Raw genomic sequence first — 18,429 nt, forward strand, 5'->3', positions numbered from 1 at the left:
ATTATCTATATTAAGGTATGTGAAAACAACACATTCTAAAACGGTTTGGATGGTGTGTCAATATAATGATATACAGGACACCACACACGATCCCAAGATACTACCAATAGGATGAATGAATGTGGAAAAGATTCCATTAATAAAACCATCATCAAAAGCCAGAGAGTAGACACCATGGCGATAAATACCTTCGGACAAGATAAATTCCACTTGACACTCAGGGAATCTTCACAAAAAAGGCCAATAAGGACTTTCCTCTCGAAGGCAACTTTCTAAGTTCTAAGTCGCTAATGGTGAATTTATTGTATAGATCATATTGAATCTCTACTGAGCTTTCCTATTCTCTGCTGGTATGGTAACCTCAGAACTAGGTCAAAAACTGTACTGAGCAGTGTGATAAGGTCTCGCAGTAAGACTGTGGGAGTTCAGCAGTGCAGTGCACACTAATGGATCAGTACAACGGGCAAATAATCAGTAAGGTTAATGCCATAGTGAGGATATATTTTTGATGAAAAATATGGAATTTATGTGAAATGGTGCGTGTGTTCAAGTGTTCAACTCACAAAAAAAAAAGCACATAGGACAAAATATGTTTGCTGGAACAAAAAAGTAATAAATAATGCTTATTTAAGGATGTAAATGTTGCATTACCTTAGAAAATTTGACCATATCAACAGGGTCTCTGTCCTCTTTCCCTTTTTTAGCTTTCTGATCACTGCAGAGAAAACACAGACAGCGGTCAGTCATCATACACATGATTCAACTATCTGACTCTCTGAGTTCTAAATTAAGACATTTCAGCATCTTGTTGTATATTGTATGTGCGACTGACCTTCTGTTCTTCTGTGCTTCTCGAAAGTATTTCTTGGCAAACTCAACCATGTGGTACTGGCTGCTGTGCAGAGGGAGATCATCAAGTTCGATGCCCAGGCTGTCTCCATACATCTCATTTACAACCTGTTACACAAACACCCACGGCACAGAAGGAACCCAAGCAAGTATACCAGTTAAAGGAACACCAACATTGTAATTATCTACGCAATCTTCCATTTCTGCAGACTAAAACATTCCAAAAGTGTGCCGCATAAACTAAATGTATGTGGGTTTATTTTCCAGCTGAACTCTGTAGGTTAAGCTTACCATTCCAGACACTGTTGTGGAGTTCAAGTTCAAATATATATTCAAATCTTGTGAACAACAGTCTATAAATGTTCAAATAGAATCTTTTTTTGGCACCTCGGTGGAAATGTCAAGCTCATGAGCAGCGACAGCAGAGCCCATCGCAACGGCGACAGCGGCCGAGGCGGCGACGCGCCCGTGTCTGTCTCGTGGCTCCACACGATCCGGAGGTAGAAGGAGGAAGTCTGGCGCAGCCACTGGACGGACGTACTCACTGGGAAACACACCCGACTTTCCATACACAGCCCCGAAACGCCAACCTATAGGGACACACACAAAAGAAATGCTTGCCGATATACATCAGTAGGTGTATATGTAAATGCTACAAACACGATATGATGCGCTCAGAAATAAAGTGTTCAAATGTAGAAAGAAGAAGGTGAAACACTACTAATTCAAACAGAGCCGCGAAAAACAAGTTAGGAAACAGCATAAAGAAACCCGACAGAAACACACACAAAGCCGAGAATCACCCACCAAATTCAGGAGTGTCTCTTTTTAGCTCCTCCAGAAGCATGACCTTCTTTCTCACAATGCAGCCATAATGTTTACCTGAATACAAATACACACAGTAACTGCATGAAGCACAAATGAGCATAAAAATCACAATTCACAGAAGGAGAAAATTCAAACATTTAAGTATGAACTCCACTTTGTCTGATAGGAATTTGCAGCGTGTGTGATGGCGGGTTAGGGTGCGTCTCACCGGCCTCCAGCCCGTCCATGTGCTGCAGCCTGATGATGTCTCCTTTGTGAAAGCTGAGCATGTTCCTGTCCTCCGTGATGTAATTTCTCACCGCCACCACGTACTCAGAGTCCTGACAGCAAAACACAGCACATTTGCACTGCAGAATATGACAGGCACACAACCAGAGAACGTACGAGCCAAAATAATATGATCACATTTCTTTGTCTGCATAATTTATAGTAGGATTAGACAGGTGTGCTGGCTTCACTTTAAAATGATATCTTTTGTCGCGTTTATGTTCTCTCTTTATCATGAAAAGCATTTAATTACACACGGAGGTAGAATACTAAAATTAATAAATGTAGAAATAAATATGTGAATACTAATAAACTATGAAAACAGGGATGATATATATGGGGAAAGCAAGTCCTCCAGAAGAACCAATAAAAACAATCAATCTGAAGCCGACAGGGAACCAATGAAGAGCCCCTTGCATTTGTATTGACACCCTAAACATTAAACAGGTCAATCATGCTTCTCTGACCTTTTTCAGCTCTGTGAGGAAGTAGTCGATCATGTGTTTGACCTGCGGGGCCTTGGCAGAGAACAGGATCAGCTTCTCATTGGTCAGATTGAACTCCAGCATGTTCTTGGACGGGATAGACACAAACAGGATGTCCGAGTAGCTGCACAGTGTCAAACCAGGATGTCAGCTTAGGAGTCACAGTTCATGAAGTTCAACACAGAACACCTAGAATATCAGAGAAAGTCCCATGGTGGTTTTCTATAGAACCATGAGGTATCTATCTTGCTTGGTTGCAGTACTTTTGACTAACTGAAGACACAACATTGGGAGAAAACAATTTTCACTGAACGACATTCAAGGATTTGTACTTTGCATGTGTCAAACAACTGTTGAAAAAAGGTTGCACATGCTCGAATTAGCTACATTGGTAAGGATGTATGCATAATGTATGATACTCACTGAATATTTGCTACTGCCTTGCAATGGACACACACATGCAATAGTAATTCAAAGCTATTGAGAATTCTTGACCGTATAAATATTGGGTCTTTCCCCAGTCCAACAATCATTTTGTCATCAATTGTCAAGCAGAATGCTTCTCATGAAAGAACTGGAGCTGCTGGATGAAGACCAGACTGACACACTCAGGGCTCGTGTCAAACTATTCTCTGGAAGCTAAATCAGGAAGAGTTCAACACTGGTTTGAGACATCTGGGTCGACTTTGAAGTTATACTGCACAAAAAAACATGTTGAAGTTGTCGTGACGACGATGTGGGACCCTGTGATTCACCAAAGTTAATCATGAACCACTGTGAATGTGACATACTATTTTGGAAACTATTGCTAAGAAGCAATCGTTATTCTTTTTATTGAGTGTATTTGCAGTGTTTCACCTGACTATTCTAATTGAAAACATGAGTCTTCTCTGCAGGGCTCACCTGTACGGCCTCAGCACTCTGAAGTAGTCTGAAACAGAGGAGCTGCTCTTCACCATCTTCAGCAGTTTCATGCCTTTATGAGACACGGACAATACCTGCACTCCTGTCCCCACACTGCCCTGGAAAACACACACACACACACACACACACACACACACACACACACACACACACACACACACACACACACACACACACACACACACACACACACACACACACACACACACACACACACACACACACACACACACACACACACACACACACACACACATACACACATACACACACACACACACACATGCAAACACACACGCAAACACACACGCACACAAACGCATGAACAAAAACAAAAAATAGGCTGAATTTGATTGAGGATAACTGCAATCGAAATGTTCAGAAAAACTCACAGATGCTGGAAAGAGGCGGGAAAAGTAAATCTCCCATAAGTCTCTGGCCATTATCACCACCTTCTTCTTCACATTTTCATCATGCGTCCCTGAAACTGGATCCACTTTGTTGTCCACTGTCGAGAGAGCAAAACAAGAGCTGTTAGCAAATCGAGACTCTCTCATAAATGCAAGTAAAACTTCATTAAAAGACATTTTACAAGCCAACGACAAACCCAACGACTAAAGCTCTTTAGGGAGCGTGTTTTAGTACGTTTCTTACCAAACATGGTCTTCATCTTCTGCCTCTCCTCCTGGGTAATTCGGATGCAAGCCTCAGAGAAAGTGTCGTGCAGGACCTGCAAAAGGAATATTAATCAAGAGTCTACATTTGAAAGTTCACAACAAGGTAGAAGCCAAGATAATAAATTACATAAAGGGAATTTTGCACTTCACTTTGCAATTAGACGTTTATAATCATCTGGGTACACCACACCACCAAAATGACTCAACTTCCCTGCTACAATGAAACGCAAATGACCTATTTAGAAGTTTCATGAAAACATAAACAAATTCATTTGAATCAAATCTGATTAGAAATGATTAGATATCAAATAAATAACTAATTCATATCCCAACCTGTCTGAAGATTAGGTCGAGGATCAACGGATTGTTGAAGGTCTCTTTGGGGTAGAAAACCTGTGAAGAATGAGTTACAGAATAAGACAAAATTGAGATTGACTTCAGCTCCTCCTGACCTTTAGTAGGAGAAAGTAAGTAAAAGAAATTGACATGGAAATGCAAAAAGAATAAAGCTTTGAATTGGACAGAATTTTGCATTTCCATTTAAAATTGTTGCATTTTTGTTTAAGAAAATGGACATTGAATGAAAATGGCACACCTCTTTTCTCATGTAGAGCTTCCATGGGACATTGGAGTAAGTGTAATATTCATCGCTGGTCCTGCTGTGGAGTTGAGTCTGAATAATCTCCTCCTCAACTGGCAATTCTCTGGAGACTATAAACACTCATTTATGAAGATTCTCATTGCAGTGAGGAATGTTTGGTGAATTTTCAGGGAACCCCCCAATGAGACGTTCACCTGGAGGAGGAGCAGGGCCGATGGAGCTGGTGAGGGCTGTGGAGCGAGGCTTGGCTGTCTTGGTGACCTTGACTCCCCCGTCTTCTTTAGGTTGAGACTTTTTCTGAGACTGACATATAGAAATAGATCGAATAGAATTGTGGGTGAGTGTGACTGTGTGGGCAGCTGTGTATGCGTGTGTGTGCACACGTCACGTGTACCGGTTGTGGTGGGTTAGCCATTTGATCTTTCAGAATTTCCATCGCTTCGTCGTGAGGATCTGGCTTCCTCGCAAACGTCTTTCCATCACTTTTACTGAAAATACAAAAAAATTCAAATCATTAGAAAAAAAAGTCTGATAACATCAATCCAAGGCGATATCAGTGTCCCAGTGTGTGTGTGTGTGTGTGTGTGTGTGTGTGTGTGTGTGTTACCGCTGTGAACTGGAAAGCTCAGTAGAAGATGTTGTTCCTGCAGGCTGATGCTGTTTGATGATGTCTTTGATGTCGTGGCTGGGCTCGACCCGCTCAGTGTTGCTCACGCTGGATCGGGTCACGTCTTCGGGAGGAGGCCTGCGTGTTGAACCTGAAATATGGTTTATTGTTACAACAAAAACAGCAAAAGTGGGGATATTGTGGTTCACAGTTGGTATCTTCAACCTGTGACCCGGCACCGGGCAAGGTTAAGCCCTCAATGTGATAGAATTACTCACAATTACTATACTCTTGAGTTTTGATTGGATTTGATCTTATTTTAAACCTCAAATCACCATGTAGCAATATGTCAACATTATTCTCTCCATTTCCTTTTGATTCAGAGACACCAGTTATTAAAGACTTGCCTGGAGCTCAACTATAATTGTGACATGAACACCAGGCGGCAAAGGCAACATACTTGTTTTCCGCTGAACGGAGGCAGAGCGGGACTTGTGCTGAGGCTCCTCGCCCTCTTTGGTCTGCACAGAAACCAGAAGAAGAAACAGGTTTAGATGCTCGCGGCTCCCTCCTCCATGGCAAACTGGATGCGAACGTTCACTCACAGGACTGGGTGTGTGTGAGCGCTGTGGCAAGTGTGTGTAATGATGAGTGGGTGGTGACTGTGGAGCCGGAGCAACAGGGGGGAATGAGGACAACATCTGCTGCTGGATTGCAATGGCCTGCATGGTCATCTGTTGGGCCTGTACCAGGAGTACAACAGTTTTCTCTCTTATGTCAACATATTTTTCCTTCATGTCAGAAAACAATATGCACACCTCATATTAATTTTTAAATATATAAATGTACAGAATAACTTTATGCAAATTGACCAACATATCATCAGCAATAAGCTGTAAAAGTTGAATATAAGTCTTACAGCTACAGGTCTGCAATATTTGAAAATTCTGGCTACTAATTTGTTTGAATATATCCCCATTCTATAAATGTAATTACATATCAGTCAACAATTACAGTGGTAATTAGGTTGTAAGAAAAATGTGCCTGACCAGAATGATCGCTTGCTGGTTGATGATAGCCTGTTGTTGCTGAGTCAGAATAGCCTGCTCCGATCCTGGAGTACATAAACAATTCAACAGTGAGATGACGCAAGATAAAGCAGCAGTAAATACACACAGTATTCTGGAAAAAAAAACGAAAAATCTTTGCAATCTTAAAAAAAATCTATAAGAAACTACATCAACCTTTGACATGGCTGATCCAAATGTAACACACTGTTAAACCCGTCATGCCCGCATGCTTCAGGCCAAACATGCTGGAAAACCCAAGGCACACATTTTCTGTACCTGGCACGCCTGTCATCACAGGCAAGCCCGGAACCATAGACGTGGCCGGAAGTGACGGCACCCCCGGCAGACCGAGGACACCAATGAAATGGGACGCTACGTCTGTATCTCTATCAGCAGTGGGGGCAGTTGTTGGGGCAGCGGCAGGGGTGCGAGTGGGAGATGGGGTTGGCGCCACACGAGTGGCTGGAGGGGTTGCAAAAGAAGTCTGGCGGTGGTAGGGGTGTTGTGGCTGGTTGTATTGGTGGTATTGTTGTTGCTGTTGCTGTTCTTCTTCTTGCCGTTGCTGTTGTTCAAGATGGTGGTGGTGGGACGGGATTGGCATGGCGGGGATGGGCGGCATCATTCCTCCTGCTACTGGAAGCACTGGCACCGCTTGAGGAACAGCAGGCAGGGGAGATGGTTAAAGTCAGTCAGTACCAGTGTCACTGTTGACGTGCCACTGTTTGTTTCAATGGACTTAAAGAGCAGAGTGTCCCCAACCACGCTGACCAAGATGATGTCACAGAAGTCCACATCATTTATTGTTGCTGAATTCACAAATGGGAACATTTGGTCGATGGAATTTCTTCCACGCAGCATTGACTTTCCTCGAGCCGCACCGTGAAGTTAACGCATTTTCAAAAACTGCCTAATTGTCTTTAAATGTGGAATTTGACATCAGTGGTTTAATCAGCTAATAATAGACAGTAAAGCACTGGAGGATCCACTAACTTTTTTCCGTCATTAAGAACATTTAGATGCTTGAAATGTTGGCATTTTCATTTTGTGAATTTTATCAGCTTTGTTCAAAATGTACCAGCAAAGAGGTGGATTTTGTTTGTGTAAATAAAGTTTTTTGGTTTTTCATCTCAATATTTTATCTTGATAGTCCCACTAAGTGGTGCATTGGGTGATATGAGTGTTTGGGTGAAAATCCTCGTTGCGGATTTGCACGAAACGGCAGGCGTGGGGTTACAGCCGAGAGTTTATGAAACAGTTTGTGCAAAAGGCTTTGACCACATAAAGTACAAGACTTTTTCTTTTGTTGATGATGTTTTTTTTCTTGTTTACATTTTGTTGTGTGATTCGCCAAGTGTATTTTATATTTTATATATGCTGGTTTTGTATTTTTAACTGGAATTTTTTTTATTATTATATTCTAATGGACTTTTCCGGAAAAAATTGCAAAACTATGTAACTAAAAAGATAAAAGATTCCCAGCAGCTAATAAATAACACAGTATTCACAGTAATGCAGGATTTCTGGCATTGCAACTGCTGCTCTCTCTAATGTACATTGGGCATGAGAAAACAGGTTGAAGTTATGAGTCTAATATGTTATTAGCATGATGCACAACATGAACATATTCTACACATCCAGATGCTCAGGAAACCTTGTGTCCTTTGGAAAACAGACTGAAAGAGGCATACAAATACCAGATGCACCAAACAAAACAAAGGAAGTGGCAGGGAAACATTTTCAGGTGTGCATTATTGAATACAGAATCTCAGTTTTACCTCTTAAGTTGTGTACATTCACAAATACACCGGCAGCAACAAACTCTATCAAATGGATGGGTTCTGGGTGGAGAGTGATACTGGTATGTGTGCAGCAGGAGGAAGACTTGGCGTGGCAGGTGCCCACAGAGGGTAAAGGAGTATGTGTGGTTACAGTGAATGGCTATCCATGCATTATCCATGAGGCCAGACTGCTCATTACAGACTCTAAATGGTTAAGCGTGGTGAACTGTAACATCTGAACCTTGAAACCTGTGTCCTTTTCACCGTCACTGAGCGATAAAACTAACATGTCAGTGCACTTACAGCTTCTTCGTTCCTTTTGCTTCTCTCTTTGTAATCAAACAATATCCTTTTATTAATGTATTTGACATATCAGATGTTTCCCTTTTAGTTGCCTACCTAATAGGTAGATATTTATTACACATCTACACATATAATAATCCCAACATTTAAAACTTTGTTGTGTTTCCAGCTTCCAGTGAGGGTTATAAAGGTGAGAAAGAGGCCACAAGTACCTATCAACCTGAGAATAATAGCAAGGCTTTAGAAGAACATCAATTATTAATGTCAGGAGAGAAAAGGATTACAAAGAAAACCAAAATCACCAACAGAATTGAAAAAATGAAATAAGATTAACACCAAAATGCAAATGGAAGTAACAGAGGCCATAACTTCACAGAGAAACAGATAATCAGCACTGACTCATGACAAAACTACGAGGAAGCACACGCCACTCCAGTGTTTTACCTCCTGGATGTATTCCCGGCGGATACGGCCGGCCGCGAGCCGTTTGACCACCCTCTTCTCTTCCTCCACCTGGGATGCCTATACCTCCTCCTCCCTTCATCCTTGCCGACAAACTTCCAGCCTTTTCCATATCCTGGTGAGCAGAAGGAAGGAGGTGGAGAAAGCAATGAGTGCAGATGGTGAGAAATTTGAAGAGACATTGAAGACAGTGACAAAATGCAAAAGAGAGAGAGGGAGGGCGGGACGGAGGGAGGGAGTGCATTGTATTGGTTCAGACCCTCTCTGAGTGAGTTAGTAGAGCAGCAGGAACTGAATACTCCCCAGGAAGTACCGTACAAAGTGTACGACATGCACCAGCACACATGCACACACAAAAAATATAGAAAGTAGTAAGTTTGCAACATTAATATTAAGGAAAACACAACAGACACAATACAACAAAATACAGTGATACATGGAGAAAATCTAATGTCAATAATAGAAAGCAGAAAATAAATATAGCTTCAATATTGAGCACACACCCTCAGGGTCAATACTACAGTCAATACTGAAGAAAATGTTGAGAAATATTTTTAAAATGCAGCTAAATATTTTGTCTTTGCATATTATGTTGGGAAAATACAAGTCAAAGCCAGGAATGCACCGGATTCAACAAGGCTGCCTATTTCCCAAAATGAAAAACCAAACTGCAAAGCCGTGGGTGACACATTGCCCTCAGAGGAGTTTATGTCACCGCCTACTGGTACGGTCAATACGGTAGATCGCTCAGTAACCCAATCACCCCCCTGTCTGCCCCATTCATACCCAAACAGAAGAGGCGGATCACATGTTCCATCCATCGATCATCACTCAACTCCATTCACACTCACATGGCAGGTGACGTGGAGGAAGCATTCAGAACAAAGGCTACGGATAATTTCTGTCTGAATGGATCTATGTTAATTTCATCAATTTGCTACTGTTACATTGATTTTTATCTGCTATGTTTTGATTTGACTTGATTTAGACGAGACAAATAGTCATTTCTCAAATTTTTCATTTGATAAATGACTTGACAAATAAAGTACAATCAAAAATGTCATGATCAAATGATAATTCAAGAAAATAACATTTATCCATCCGTCTTCTTTGCCCACTTTATGGGGTCACAGAGGGCAGGAGCCTATCCCAGCTGACAGTGTAAAAAGTAAAGGTTTGGTAAAAACAATGCAGTTTGTGGTGAAACAATGTGATCACTCACTATGCTGCCGTCAGACAGCACCGGATCAAACAGACTGTCCAGGTAGCGGTCCATCCCTCTCTGAGTCTGGCCGTCACTCAACGCATCCGACTCGACTGAGCACAAAGAAAACAGTCGAAAAGATTGAAGCGCACGAGACATCGAAATTTATTAAATAGAAAAGGGACAATTTAGTTGAGAACCTTCAGATGTAATTGTGTGTTTGTGTACCATGGCTGAAGTATCCATCAGAGTCGGGCAGACTGTAGGCCGGCCTCCCGCTGTGAGGAAAGGAAGAAGGAAGCTCCTCATCTGAGTCAAAGCCACTGCCAAACAAGGTACTGAAGGAGAGGAGACGAGTGTGTTACTGCTTGATGGACCGCGCTGTACGTAATGATGGTGAATGTGTGTGTGTGGGGCGGATTTCTGCACACTGACAGGCTAGTGTTGGCTCTGACTCGAGCTGGGTTGTCGGTGCTGATGATGAAGTAACTCTTTTGCTTCGGGAAGTCCAGAGGAAGCTCAAGGTCGGCAATCAGGTCCATGACATAGTCGTGACCGGCTAACTCCACCCACTGGCCTTGCTCCTTCATCAGAATCGAACTCCCCTTCCACCAGTCAGACACCCCCCTATAAGGACGTGTAAGATCGACCAAATGCTTGTGACACAATGTTGCTCGGGCAATTTTTTGTAACCATTAATACCAAGAGGTAAGAAAAAAAAGAAAGTCGAGGTATAAAAGAGAATTTTAAGACTAATTTATAATAAATGCATTTACAAAATTATGATATTTTCTGAGTAAATAAAAAGTACCTGTGACGCAGGATGTCTCCAGCTAAATCCTCTCCACTGGTCCAGGAATGGACCGGACACAGGAATGACCCTCCTGCACAAAAAACAACATCCAAAATACTTTAAAGCCTTTACTTCGGTTCTCTTTCTGAAATCTGCCAACATTTGGTTTTTAATGTACTATTTTAGCAAATCAGTGTGAGTGACGAGGGAGAAAACTACATTCCTCGGTAGAGCAAAGGGGCAGGACCTTGAAAAGGTATGGTGCAATGTTGAAAAGTCAAGCTCTGTCTCACCATCCAAACAGTGCACGTGCAACACCATGTTGGCTTTTTTTCGATTGGCCGTCCACTCGAGCAGTGACAGCGGATAGGTCCGAGCAGTCTCAGCCGCAGAGCCCGAGCCCATCTGTATCTTTTGATTGGCTTGGATGAGTCTGTGCTGCAGCAGAGCCTGACCACCGGCAGGAGCATGGTCAGACACAAACCTGGACGGTAAAGGGAACTTGTGTTAGGCCTTTCTTTTTCTTTTCGTGTTGTGTTATACATGTTCACAGATAAGATGAATGATTTCTTACTTCAACAGATATTTGTCCATTTTAGGGGAAGGGCTAAAGCTGCAGACACATGCCAACAGCAGCAGCCAACCTCTCTCTGCATTGTCAACGTTTACATTCCTCCACACCTGGTTAACAACCTGAGCGAGGATCTCGTCTCGCAATCCTGGAGACGACAAACCCCTTTGGATAATGTAATTTCCAAACATGTTTTCCTGGGCTCCGTTCAGGTGAGGGTCCCCCATGAAGCGCAACACCTGAAGAAGCAGAAGTGTAAACGCCATCTCCGGTTAGACTGGGTAAAGTCTTATCAATTATATAGCGTCAATCTGTTATATATTTAATGAGTCATTGAACATTTTTCCAGGCTATAAACAGTCTCACAGGACAAGCAATCACTAGATACTAAGGATATTAAAAATGAGCTTTGAACAAGGCTCATGTTTAGTGGATTCATGGATATCCTAAATTTTTTACAGCATCCCAGTTTTTGACTGTGTTTTTTAGTTTGTATGCAGTAATTGCTACCTAGATGTTGTGCATGACTGAGCCAGGCTACACTAATAAAAGAAAAGATAAAGAAAATAATGAATAGTGAATCCCACCCCAAACCTAACCAATCCCAGCTTACTTGTTCATGAAGTTATAACATGATAGAGACATAGTTTTAGTTTTAGCAATGACAATGCCAATCAGACTGGATTTACTATTGGAAACCCTGTCACTGATAAAAACTTGCACGTGAAATGTATCACTAAGGTATTCAGCAAGCAATCAATATTTCAGATTTTTGTCAAATTGAGGTTAAATAAAAAAGTTTACCATGATAAAAACTTCCAGAGCCTCAGCTCTCAGATCCTCTTCTAGTCGGGTCAGGGGCGACTCCAGAGGGGCCATCAACATCCCAAACTTTGGCTCCTACACAGACCAAATATTTACGGTTTGTTTCATCCAATCAACTTTAAACTTCGGGATGCATACCGAAACACATATATTGTCTGTGACAAAGCAAGTTTCAAGCTGTTTGGTTTCCATGAAGCTGGCTGAGTTTGCACATCTCACCCTGAAGTAGATCTGGACGTAGCGATAGAAAGGGTAGTTGTTGATGTCCAGGGGCAGAGTGAGCTGACCCTCTTCCTTGATATGAGGAGCTTGCAGCAGAGCCAAACAGTCTGAGTGCAGCTCCCTGCGGACTGAACAGACAAACACAGAAGAGATAATGAGCAATCAGGCAGAATGCATGGCCCTAAAAGTCCTTGGATATATGCTACGACAAAAACAACAACACAAGAATAGCAGAGAATAAGAAAGTAGTTGTCCTCCTTATGCAGGTACTTTACTTACTGTGGAGACACATATGACACAAATGTCTTAAAACTTTGCAATCACAACATAAAAAGTCATGCTTTATTCATTCACTGATGCCACTCATGTCTCTCTGTGTCAGGGGCGTTTCAGTCACTTCTAAATTTGACACTGTGAGTGCTGATGAGAGGAGACATGTTCAAAGATCTATGCGAGAAGCCGTCAGACCTTTGGTTCATTAATAATAATTACGTGTACCTTGTGATGAGCACTTATAGTGGAGGATGGACAGACAGACATTTACACACCTCCTGCTGCCTGGAGTAACGTGCCCAGTTCTGCAGGGATCACCAAGTGTGTGACATTCACCACCTCCCGCCTGGTCAGCTCCTGGAAGAGGGTCTATTTTTAATTAATCTGAGAAGTGACACTGCATTCAGACAATCTTTATTTCAACCAAGAGAGAAAAAAATGTTGATTGTATTTCCTGCTGTGGAGGATGACTAATATACCATTGTCGTGTTTCTCATTTCAAATAAGGCAGAAATCGAAAGGGAATATGTGTACTTCCAGAGAAGCCACTATTGAACCACACCCAAAATACACTTAATCCTTCATCCCTTTTAATGGAAGTATGAGTGTACTGTAAAGCTGCACAGTGGTGCAGTGGTTAGTACTCCTGCCTCACAGCCAGAAGGTGAAGCGTTTCAATCTAGGCCTTTTTTTGTGTAGAGTTTCCTTGTGGAGCTCCTTATGACGGTCCAAACGACCTCCTCCTTACCATCTCCCTTTTCCGCCGTTCCTCTTCTGCTCTTCTCTGAGCTTCAAACTTCATCTGCAAACACAACACAGAAATCCTCCTGAGTGTGTTTTAACGTCGATCTTCAAACAAAAAGATGTTAACGCGCTTAGAAAGAAATCTGAGTGAGGCGCATATCATACGAAGAGAGAAACGTTTCGAAAATATAATGTTGAAAAGGAAACTCCGTCTACCTTGATGTACTGCTTGCGGTTCACATACATGTGGACGAGAGAGCGGAACTGGACCAGACTCTGCCTCATTTTCACATAGCTCTTCCTAAAAGATAGAAAATAAACTTCAGTTTTTGCCTGGCTGTCTGTTGATCACAAACACACACTTCACCCACATGTATTTAAACATGGAAAAACTTTACAACCATTTCCACAAGTTAGACATTACACCACATCTGAACGCTCCACTCATCACCCATCAATTGTAGTTGAGTCAGTTTGACTGTAGAATGTGGGATCAACCATGTTGGTTGTCTGCATATTCAAAGTCTATATCATCTTCTACAGTATGTTATACAAAGACAATAGCACAATCACTCCAGGTAAAATGAAGTACAAAAGAACTTATTCAGGAGCTGATGGGTCGTGGGAGATTTTACACGATCAAACCTGGCACTCATTGATTACAGTTCCCTGAGTTTCGAGGGTCTTACCTGACGAGGAATCCTCTGCACTGTGCCTGAAACCTGATGATTTTGTAGCGAAAAGAAACGTAGCGCTTCCTGACGAAGAACATGCGGGTGTAACGCTGCAGGGTGAGAGCGGCAAGTTGGCGGGAGCGTTCTCGTTTACACTCCAAAAGCTGGTAGATGTCCTCCTTCAGAAACAACTGGGAAGCGAACACGCAGAGGTGTTCGTCATTGATAGAAAGTGGCAAAATCAAATCAGTGGCATCTCAAAATTCACAACCCGCGTGTTTGGATTGCACCGGAGGTCATCTTTGACGTCTCACCTTTGTGACTCCAACATGGTACAAGCCTGGTCGGAGGGGACACAGTTTGCTGAGCAGTATGACACAGTTCTCTCCATTTGCGACTGGAAGCTGTTGTATCCCCACCAGGGATTTGTATCTGACAATGGCACATATGTACATGCATGGAAAAACATTTAAAAGGGTGCAGGAGTGCATAATGAGCCTTACCGATGATTCACAAATGTTTACTTTAGGGTACAGGGACGGTTACATTGGATGGATTCACTCAGTGCGTGTGTTACCTGAATAGGAAGGCGTGGAACGGCATTCGGATGGGATAGCCCTCCCTGCGGATCCTGATGGTCTCCAGGACTCCAGAGTGTCGCAGCTGGCTGCTCACCAGGTCGTCCTCAAACATACCCGGTTGCTGAACACAGACGTATCGTCTCAAAAACACAGACCGATATCGCCGTCAATGATCAGAATTGCTGACGGCGCAAAAACCTACCTTCATGTTATTTGGCTTAATGCAGCGAACAAAAAAAGGATTGCACCTGAAGAATAAAAGACAACCAGCTGAGTGAAAACTAATCAGTGTATAACCATTGTAAACTGTGGTCTGCGACAAGAGGGCAAAACACACCTCTCCATCTTCTCCACCAGCTCAAGCAGGGACTGCTGGAACTTGCTGCTGACGGTCGGTGCTTGGTATTTTCTGGTGACTGTGCTGCTCTTTCTCATGTGTCCTCCTCTCCGCTGACCCGTAACCTCTGCGTGAACTAGGAAGAGGTTCGAGACCATCTGTGCATACACATAAATCGACACATTCACACAGAGCAATGACACTTTTTTTTTTTTTTTTGCATCATGTGAATTAAATTCCAAATTCGAAGGACCTTCTCTCCACTCACTTTGTTTTTGCTCTGGATGAACAGATCCAGGACATCCTGTCGGACTTGGTCGTAATTTTTATCCAAGAACTTGTAAACCTGAACGAAGAGATTATTAATATGTCTATTTAGCTTGTTAACAGCCTCAGTGCATTCATCTGGTAATAGGTATGAACAAAAATACTTAAGGACTAATCTTTATCTTAATGCTGACAAACAAGCAGAATTACATTTTATTTATTTAAGTTACAAAAGTCAAGCGCTAAAAAAACAGAAGGCCTTACAATTTGACCTTGGGTTCTTTGAAAGTCTAAAGAAACTTCTAGCCATGCAAAAGAATATGATTTGTCAGCGTATCAAACCCACTGGATGGCCAACATAAAGTCACTGGCCAGTGAGGAGCTGAATACCTGATAGTTGACCCGGCCAGCAAAGTGCTTGATGGTGAACTCTGGGAGGGGCATCTTTGGCTTCAGATACAGGGGGTTGTTGCCATGGTGATAGTGACACTTTTGAAGAAAAGTGTGATCTGTTGCCTGGTGAGACATTTTCGGACTCTCAGTGACATGCACTATTTTCATCTGCGTTCACGACAGGCGAGTTCTGTTGAGTCCTCCTTTCCTCACCTGAGGGAAACAGCTCTGATCATCCAGAATCCTCAGTATCCCATGAGGCTTAGCTGCGATGAGGTCAATGCAGGGCTGGTTGTCATTAAAGTTGATGTCCTGCCAAGAGATCTGTTCCCTGCTGTACTCCTCCTGCAGGTTTAGCCATTGTATCACTTGACGTTTATTAACTATAATGTTTGTAATTATTAAACCTCTGTCATTTATCCTGTGTGTGTGTGAGTGTGTGTGTGTGTGTGTGTGTGTGTGTGTGTGTGTGTGTGTACTTGCAGGTGTGATCTGGACTCACCTGCTCTTCTCTGAATACAATCCGGTTGAAGAAGAATTGCAGGTACTCGTTTGCATAATTGATGCAAAGCTGCTCAAAGCTGTTAAAGGCCAGGTCCTGTTGCTCCCCAACACACACACACACACACACACACACACACACACACACACACACACACACACACACACACACACACACACACACACAATGCAGGTGATTTTTCATGTTCCAAACAATGGAGGTCCAGTTGTTTCTCTCTGCTGTGTAATACAAGAAAGGACGACTTCCCATGTTCTGTCGCCCTCTAACGGTCATAATCTGCAGTTGCTCTGACAGCGAATGGAAATACGTCAAGCACACTGGTCTGCAACCTCTAATTACCAAAAGAGCACATTTGTCCACTTTTTACCAAATTAAAAGATCTGTATGGAGCCACAAAGTGTTGAATATTAACAAATAAAACTTCAAAGTGAGGATAACAGAGCTTTCTAAATGAGCCTCGACATGCAAAACTGTAGTGTTTACTTGCATTTATGAAGTTTCATGACTGTAGTTTAGAACGTGAGAATAAAATATAAAACTATTATCACATTTTCAGCTGCTGTAAGTTTTGTACTTGGTCCCAGCAGTATTACTTGCAAAGCAATAGGATTTATTGAAAATGCTCGTAAGCATATCATTTTCGGAATGCTTCAGGGAGCCACTGCAGACAGACATGTGTCTTTAGAGCTTTCTCTTGCAGACCTCTGGTCGAGCATTAACAAACTGAGCCCATGAAACCAACAAGGATGCTAAAGGAAAGCCTTGAGCTGAAGGTTTGTCTGTGGGAGGCACCAAAACCAACAACTTTAGTCAAAATAAAGTTCTGTTGCATTTTTGATGTTTTCTATAGATAGATTTAATTTAGTACACCTGGTTGTTCAGTTGCAGGGAAAGATTTGGTACCAAAGTATTCCAAGATCTAAATTCTGGGTAATTTAGATGCTTACAATGTGTCTGTATTAGTTTGATCCAATTCATCATAAAATTTGATATGCGTCTGCATAGCAGGAGTTTTCTTTGAACTTTTGTTGCCATCTGAACCATAAAGACAATTCTTGAAGCTCCTCTTGAGACTAAAAGTGAGCACGAAGAAAAACAACAGAGGAATGACGTTCAGTTAAGGTCAGAACTATTTTCTGAATCTCTTTTGTAGTCATTATTGGGATTTAACCAGCAACGAGAAAGATGTCGAAAACACAATGGCATTAAATGTGTTTTGAATTTCGAGGCAAAAGAACAAACAGACTCACCTCAAATCCGTAAATGTCCAGGATAGAGATGGAGAGAGTGTGTTGGCGAGGGTAGACCTGAGCATTGATCCTCTCTGTCAACCAGTGGAAGAGCAGCGAGTACAAGATCTTGGCAATCGCATCTCTGTAGAACAAAGAATCGTGTGGTAGACAGAGAGCGAGAAATATTTGATTTGAGATATTTGACTGACGTGAACAAGAGCTCATTGGCTTCAGCTTTTCATGGATGAAGATGGGAACAAATCTGCAGTTTCTGTTTCAGGATATACGATCAATAATAAAGGACCAGGACCAGAAGGGGAGGACGCTTTCTCAGGTGGACGGCTTCAAACGTCTCGAGGCCTTTTATCAAGGGATTGTGACATCGTCCGCACATTCAGACAACTGCGGGGAGGCCGACAGAACAGCTGAAGAACCCACTGGAGAGATTGTATCTTGCTATACTCTCTATACTGCCGCTGTGATCCCAGCAGGAGAGAAGAGGAATGCATGGCTGATTTTTGAAGCGGTACATTTTATGAAGTCGTCTCCCACCTGGCATCAACGGCACTTTCTACAGTCAGAGGAGTGTAGATTTTGTCCCGCATGGTCTCCTGTGTAAGCAAAAACAGAAAAGAAAACACGATTTAGAGTAAGAGAAAACAATTAATATTCAGGGAAGACAAACAATTCTGGTGACAAAACAGGATTCGTTGACATCTGTCACACAAAAAAAAACTAGAATGTAGAAATCCAAATTTAAACAAAGTGTCATCCATTACAACTACTGACAATTGCTGTGTGAAAGTTAAATGTATTTATTTTTATTGGTAGGTGCCTAGAATGTCAACAAGGTCTGCAGACATATTTTTCAGAGAATAAATGTGTAAAAGAAATTAAAACGTCTCCATTCCTGTGTCTTTAAGAAAATACAACCTTTAG

General features: G+C 42.1%; 1 protein-coding gene across 1 annotated transcript in view; it reads right to left on the bottom strand.

The window, feature by feature from the left end:
• The window catches only part of myo15aa (myosin XVAa), a gene marked incomplete at both ends in the record, with an annotated part of 35,307 nt that overhangs the window by 4,589 nt on the left and 12,289 nt on the right, over nucleotides 1–18,429 (bottom strand). The window contains 40 exons of the mRNA XM_080487231.1: nucleotides 652–715; nucleotides 833–957; nucleotides 1,237–1,439; nucleotides 1,657–1,731; nucleotides 1,886–1,997; nucleotides 2,412–2,553; nucleotides 3,333–3,451; nucleotides 3,746–3,861; nucleotides 4,008–4,083; nucleotides 4,364–4,423; nucleotides 4,626–4,741; nucleotides 4,826–4,934; nucleotides 5,026–5,119; nucleotides 5,239–5,389; nucleotides 5,699–5,759; nucleotides 5,844–5,981; nucleotides 6,288–6,352; nucleotides 8,834–8,966; nucleotides 10,074–10,168; nucleotides 10,284–10,393; nucleotides 10,491–10,682; nucleotides 10,867–10,939; nucleotides 11,142–11,332; nucleotides 11,423–11,658; nucleotides 12,224–12,319; nucleotides 12,464–12,594; nucleotides 13,015–13,096; nucleotides 13,488–13,541; nucleotides 13,700–13,784; nucleotides 14,173–14,348; nucleotides 14,472–14,589; nucleotides 14,735–14,859; nucleotides 14,941–14,986; nucleotides 15,076–15,233; nucleotides 15,344–15,421; nucleotides 15,733–15,858; nucleotides 15,949–16,080; nucleotides 16,238–16,333; nucleotides 17,509–17,632; nucleotides 18,043–18,101. Coding sequence (XP_080343357.1) covers nucleotides 652–715; nucleotides 833–957; nucleotides 1,237–1,439; nucleotides 1,657–1,731; nucleotides 1,886–1,997; nucleotides 2,412–2,553; nucleotides 3,333–3,451; nucleotides 3,746–3,861; nucleotides 4,008–4,083; nucleotides 4,364–4,423; nucleotides 4,626–4,741; nucleotides 4,826–4,934; nucleotides 5,026–5,119; nucleotides 5,239–5,389; nucleotides 5,699–5,759; nucleotides 5,844–5,981; nucleotides 6,288–6,352; nucleotides 8,834–8,966; nucleotides 10,074–10,168; nucleotides 10,284–10,393; nucleotides 10,491–10,682; nucleotides 10,867–10,939; nucleotides 11,142–11,332; nucleotides 11,423–11,658; nucleotides 12,224–12,319; nucleotides 12,464–12,594; nucleotides 13,015–13,096; nucleotides 13,488–13,541; nucleotides 13,700–13,784; nucleotides 14,173–14,348; nucleotides 14,472–14,589; nucleotides 14,735–14,859; nucleotides 14,941–14,986; nucleotides 15,076–15,233; nucleotides 15,344–15,421; nucleotides 15,733–15,858; nucleotides 15,949–16,080; nucleotides 16,238–16,333; nucleotides 17,509–17,632; nucleotides 18,043–18,101 — 4,542 coding nt within the window. The remainder of the gene's footprint in view (nucleotides 1–651; nucleotides 716–832; nucleotides 958–1,236; nucleotides 1,440–1,656; nucleotides 1,732–1,885; nucleotides 1,998–2,411; nucleotides 2,554–3,332; nucleotides 3,452–3,745; nucleotides 3,862–4,007; nucleotides 4,084–4,363; nucleotides 4,424–4,625; nucleotides 4,742–4,825; nucleotides 4,935–5,025; nucleotides 5,120–5,238; nucleotides 5,390–5,698; nucleotides 5,760–5,843; nucleotides 5,982–6,287; nucleotides 6,353–8,833; nucleotides 8,967–10,073; nucleotides 10,169–10,283; nucleotides 10,394–10,490; nucleotides 10,683–10,866; nucleotides 10,940–11,141; nucleotides 11,333–11,422; nucleotides 11,659–12,223; nucleotides 12,320–12,463; nucleotides 12,595–13,014; nucleotides 13,097–13,487; nucleotides 13,542–13,699; nucleotides 13,785–14,172; nucleotides 14,349–14,471; nucleotides 14,590–14,734; nucleotides 14,860–14,940; nucleotides 14,987–15,075; nucleotides 15,234–15,343; nucleotides 15,422–15,732; nucleotides 15,859–15,948; nucleotides 16,081–16,237; nucleotides 16,334–17,508; nucleotides 17,633–18,042; nucleotides 18,102–18,429) is intronic.

Source organism: Lipophrys pholis (assembly GCF_963383615.2).
Source record: "Lipophrys pholis genome assembly, chromosome: 19".
NCBI classification, from domain to species: Eukaryota; Metazoa; Chordata; class Actinopteri; order Blenniiformes; family Blenniidae; genus Lipophrys; species Lipophrys pholis.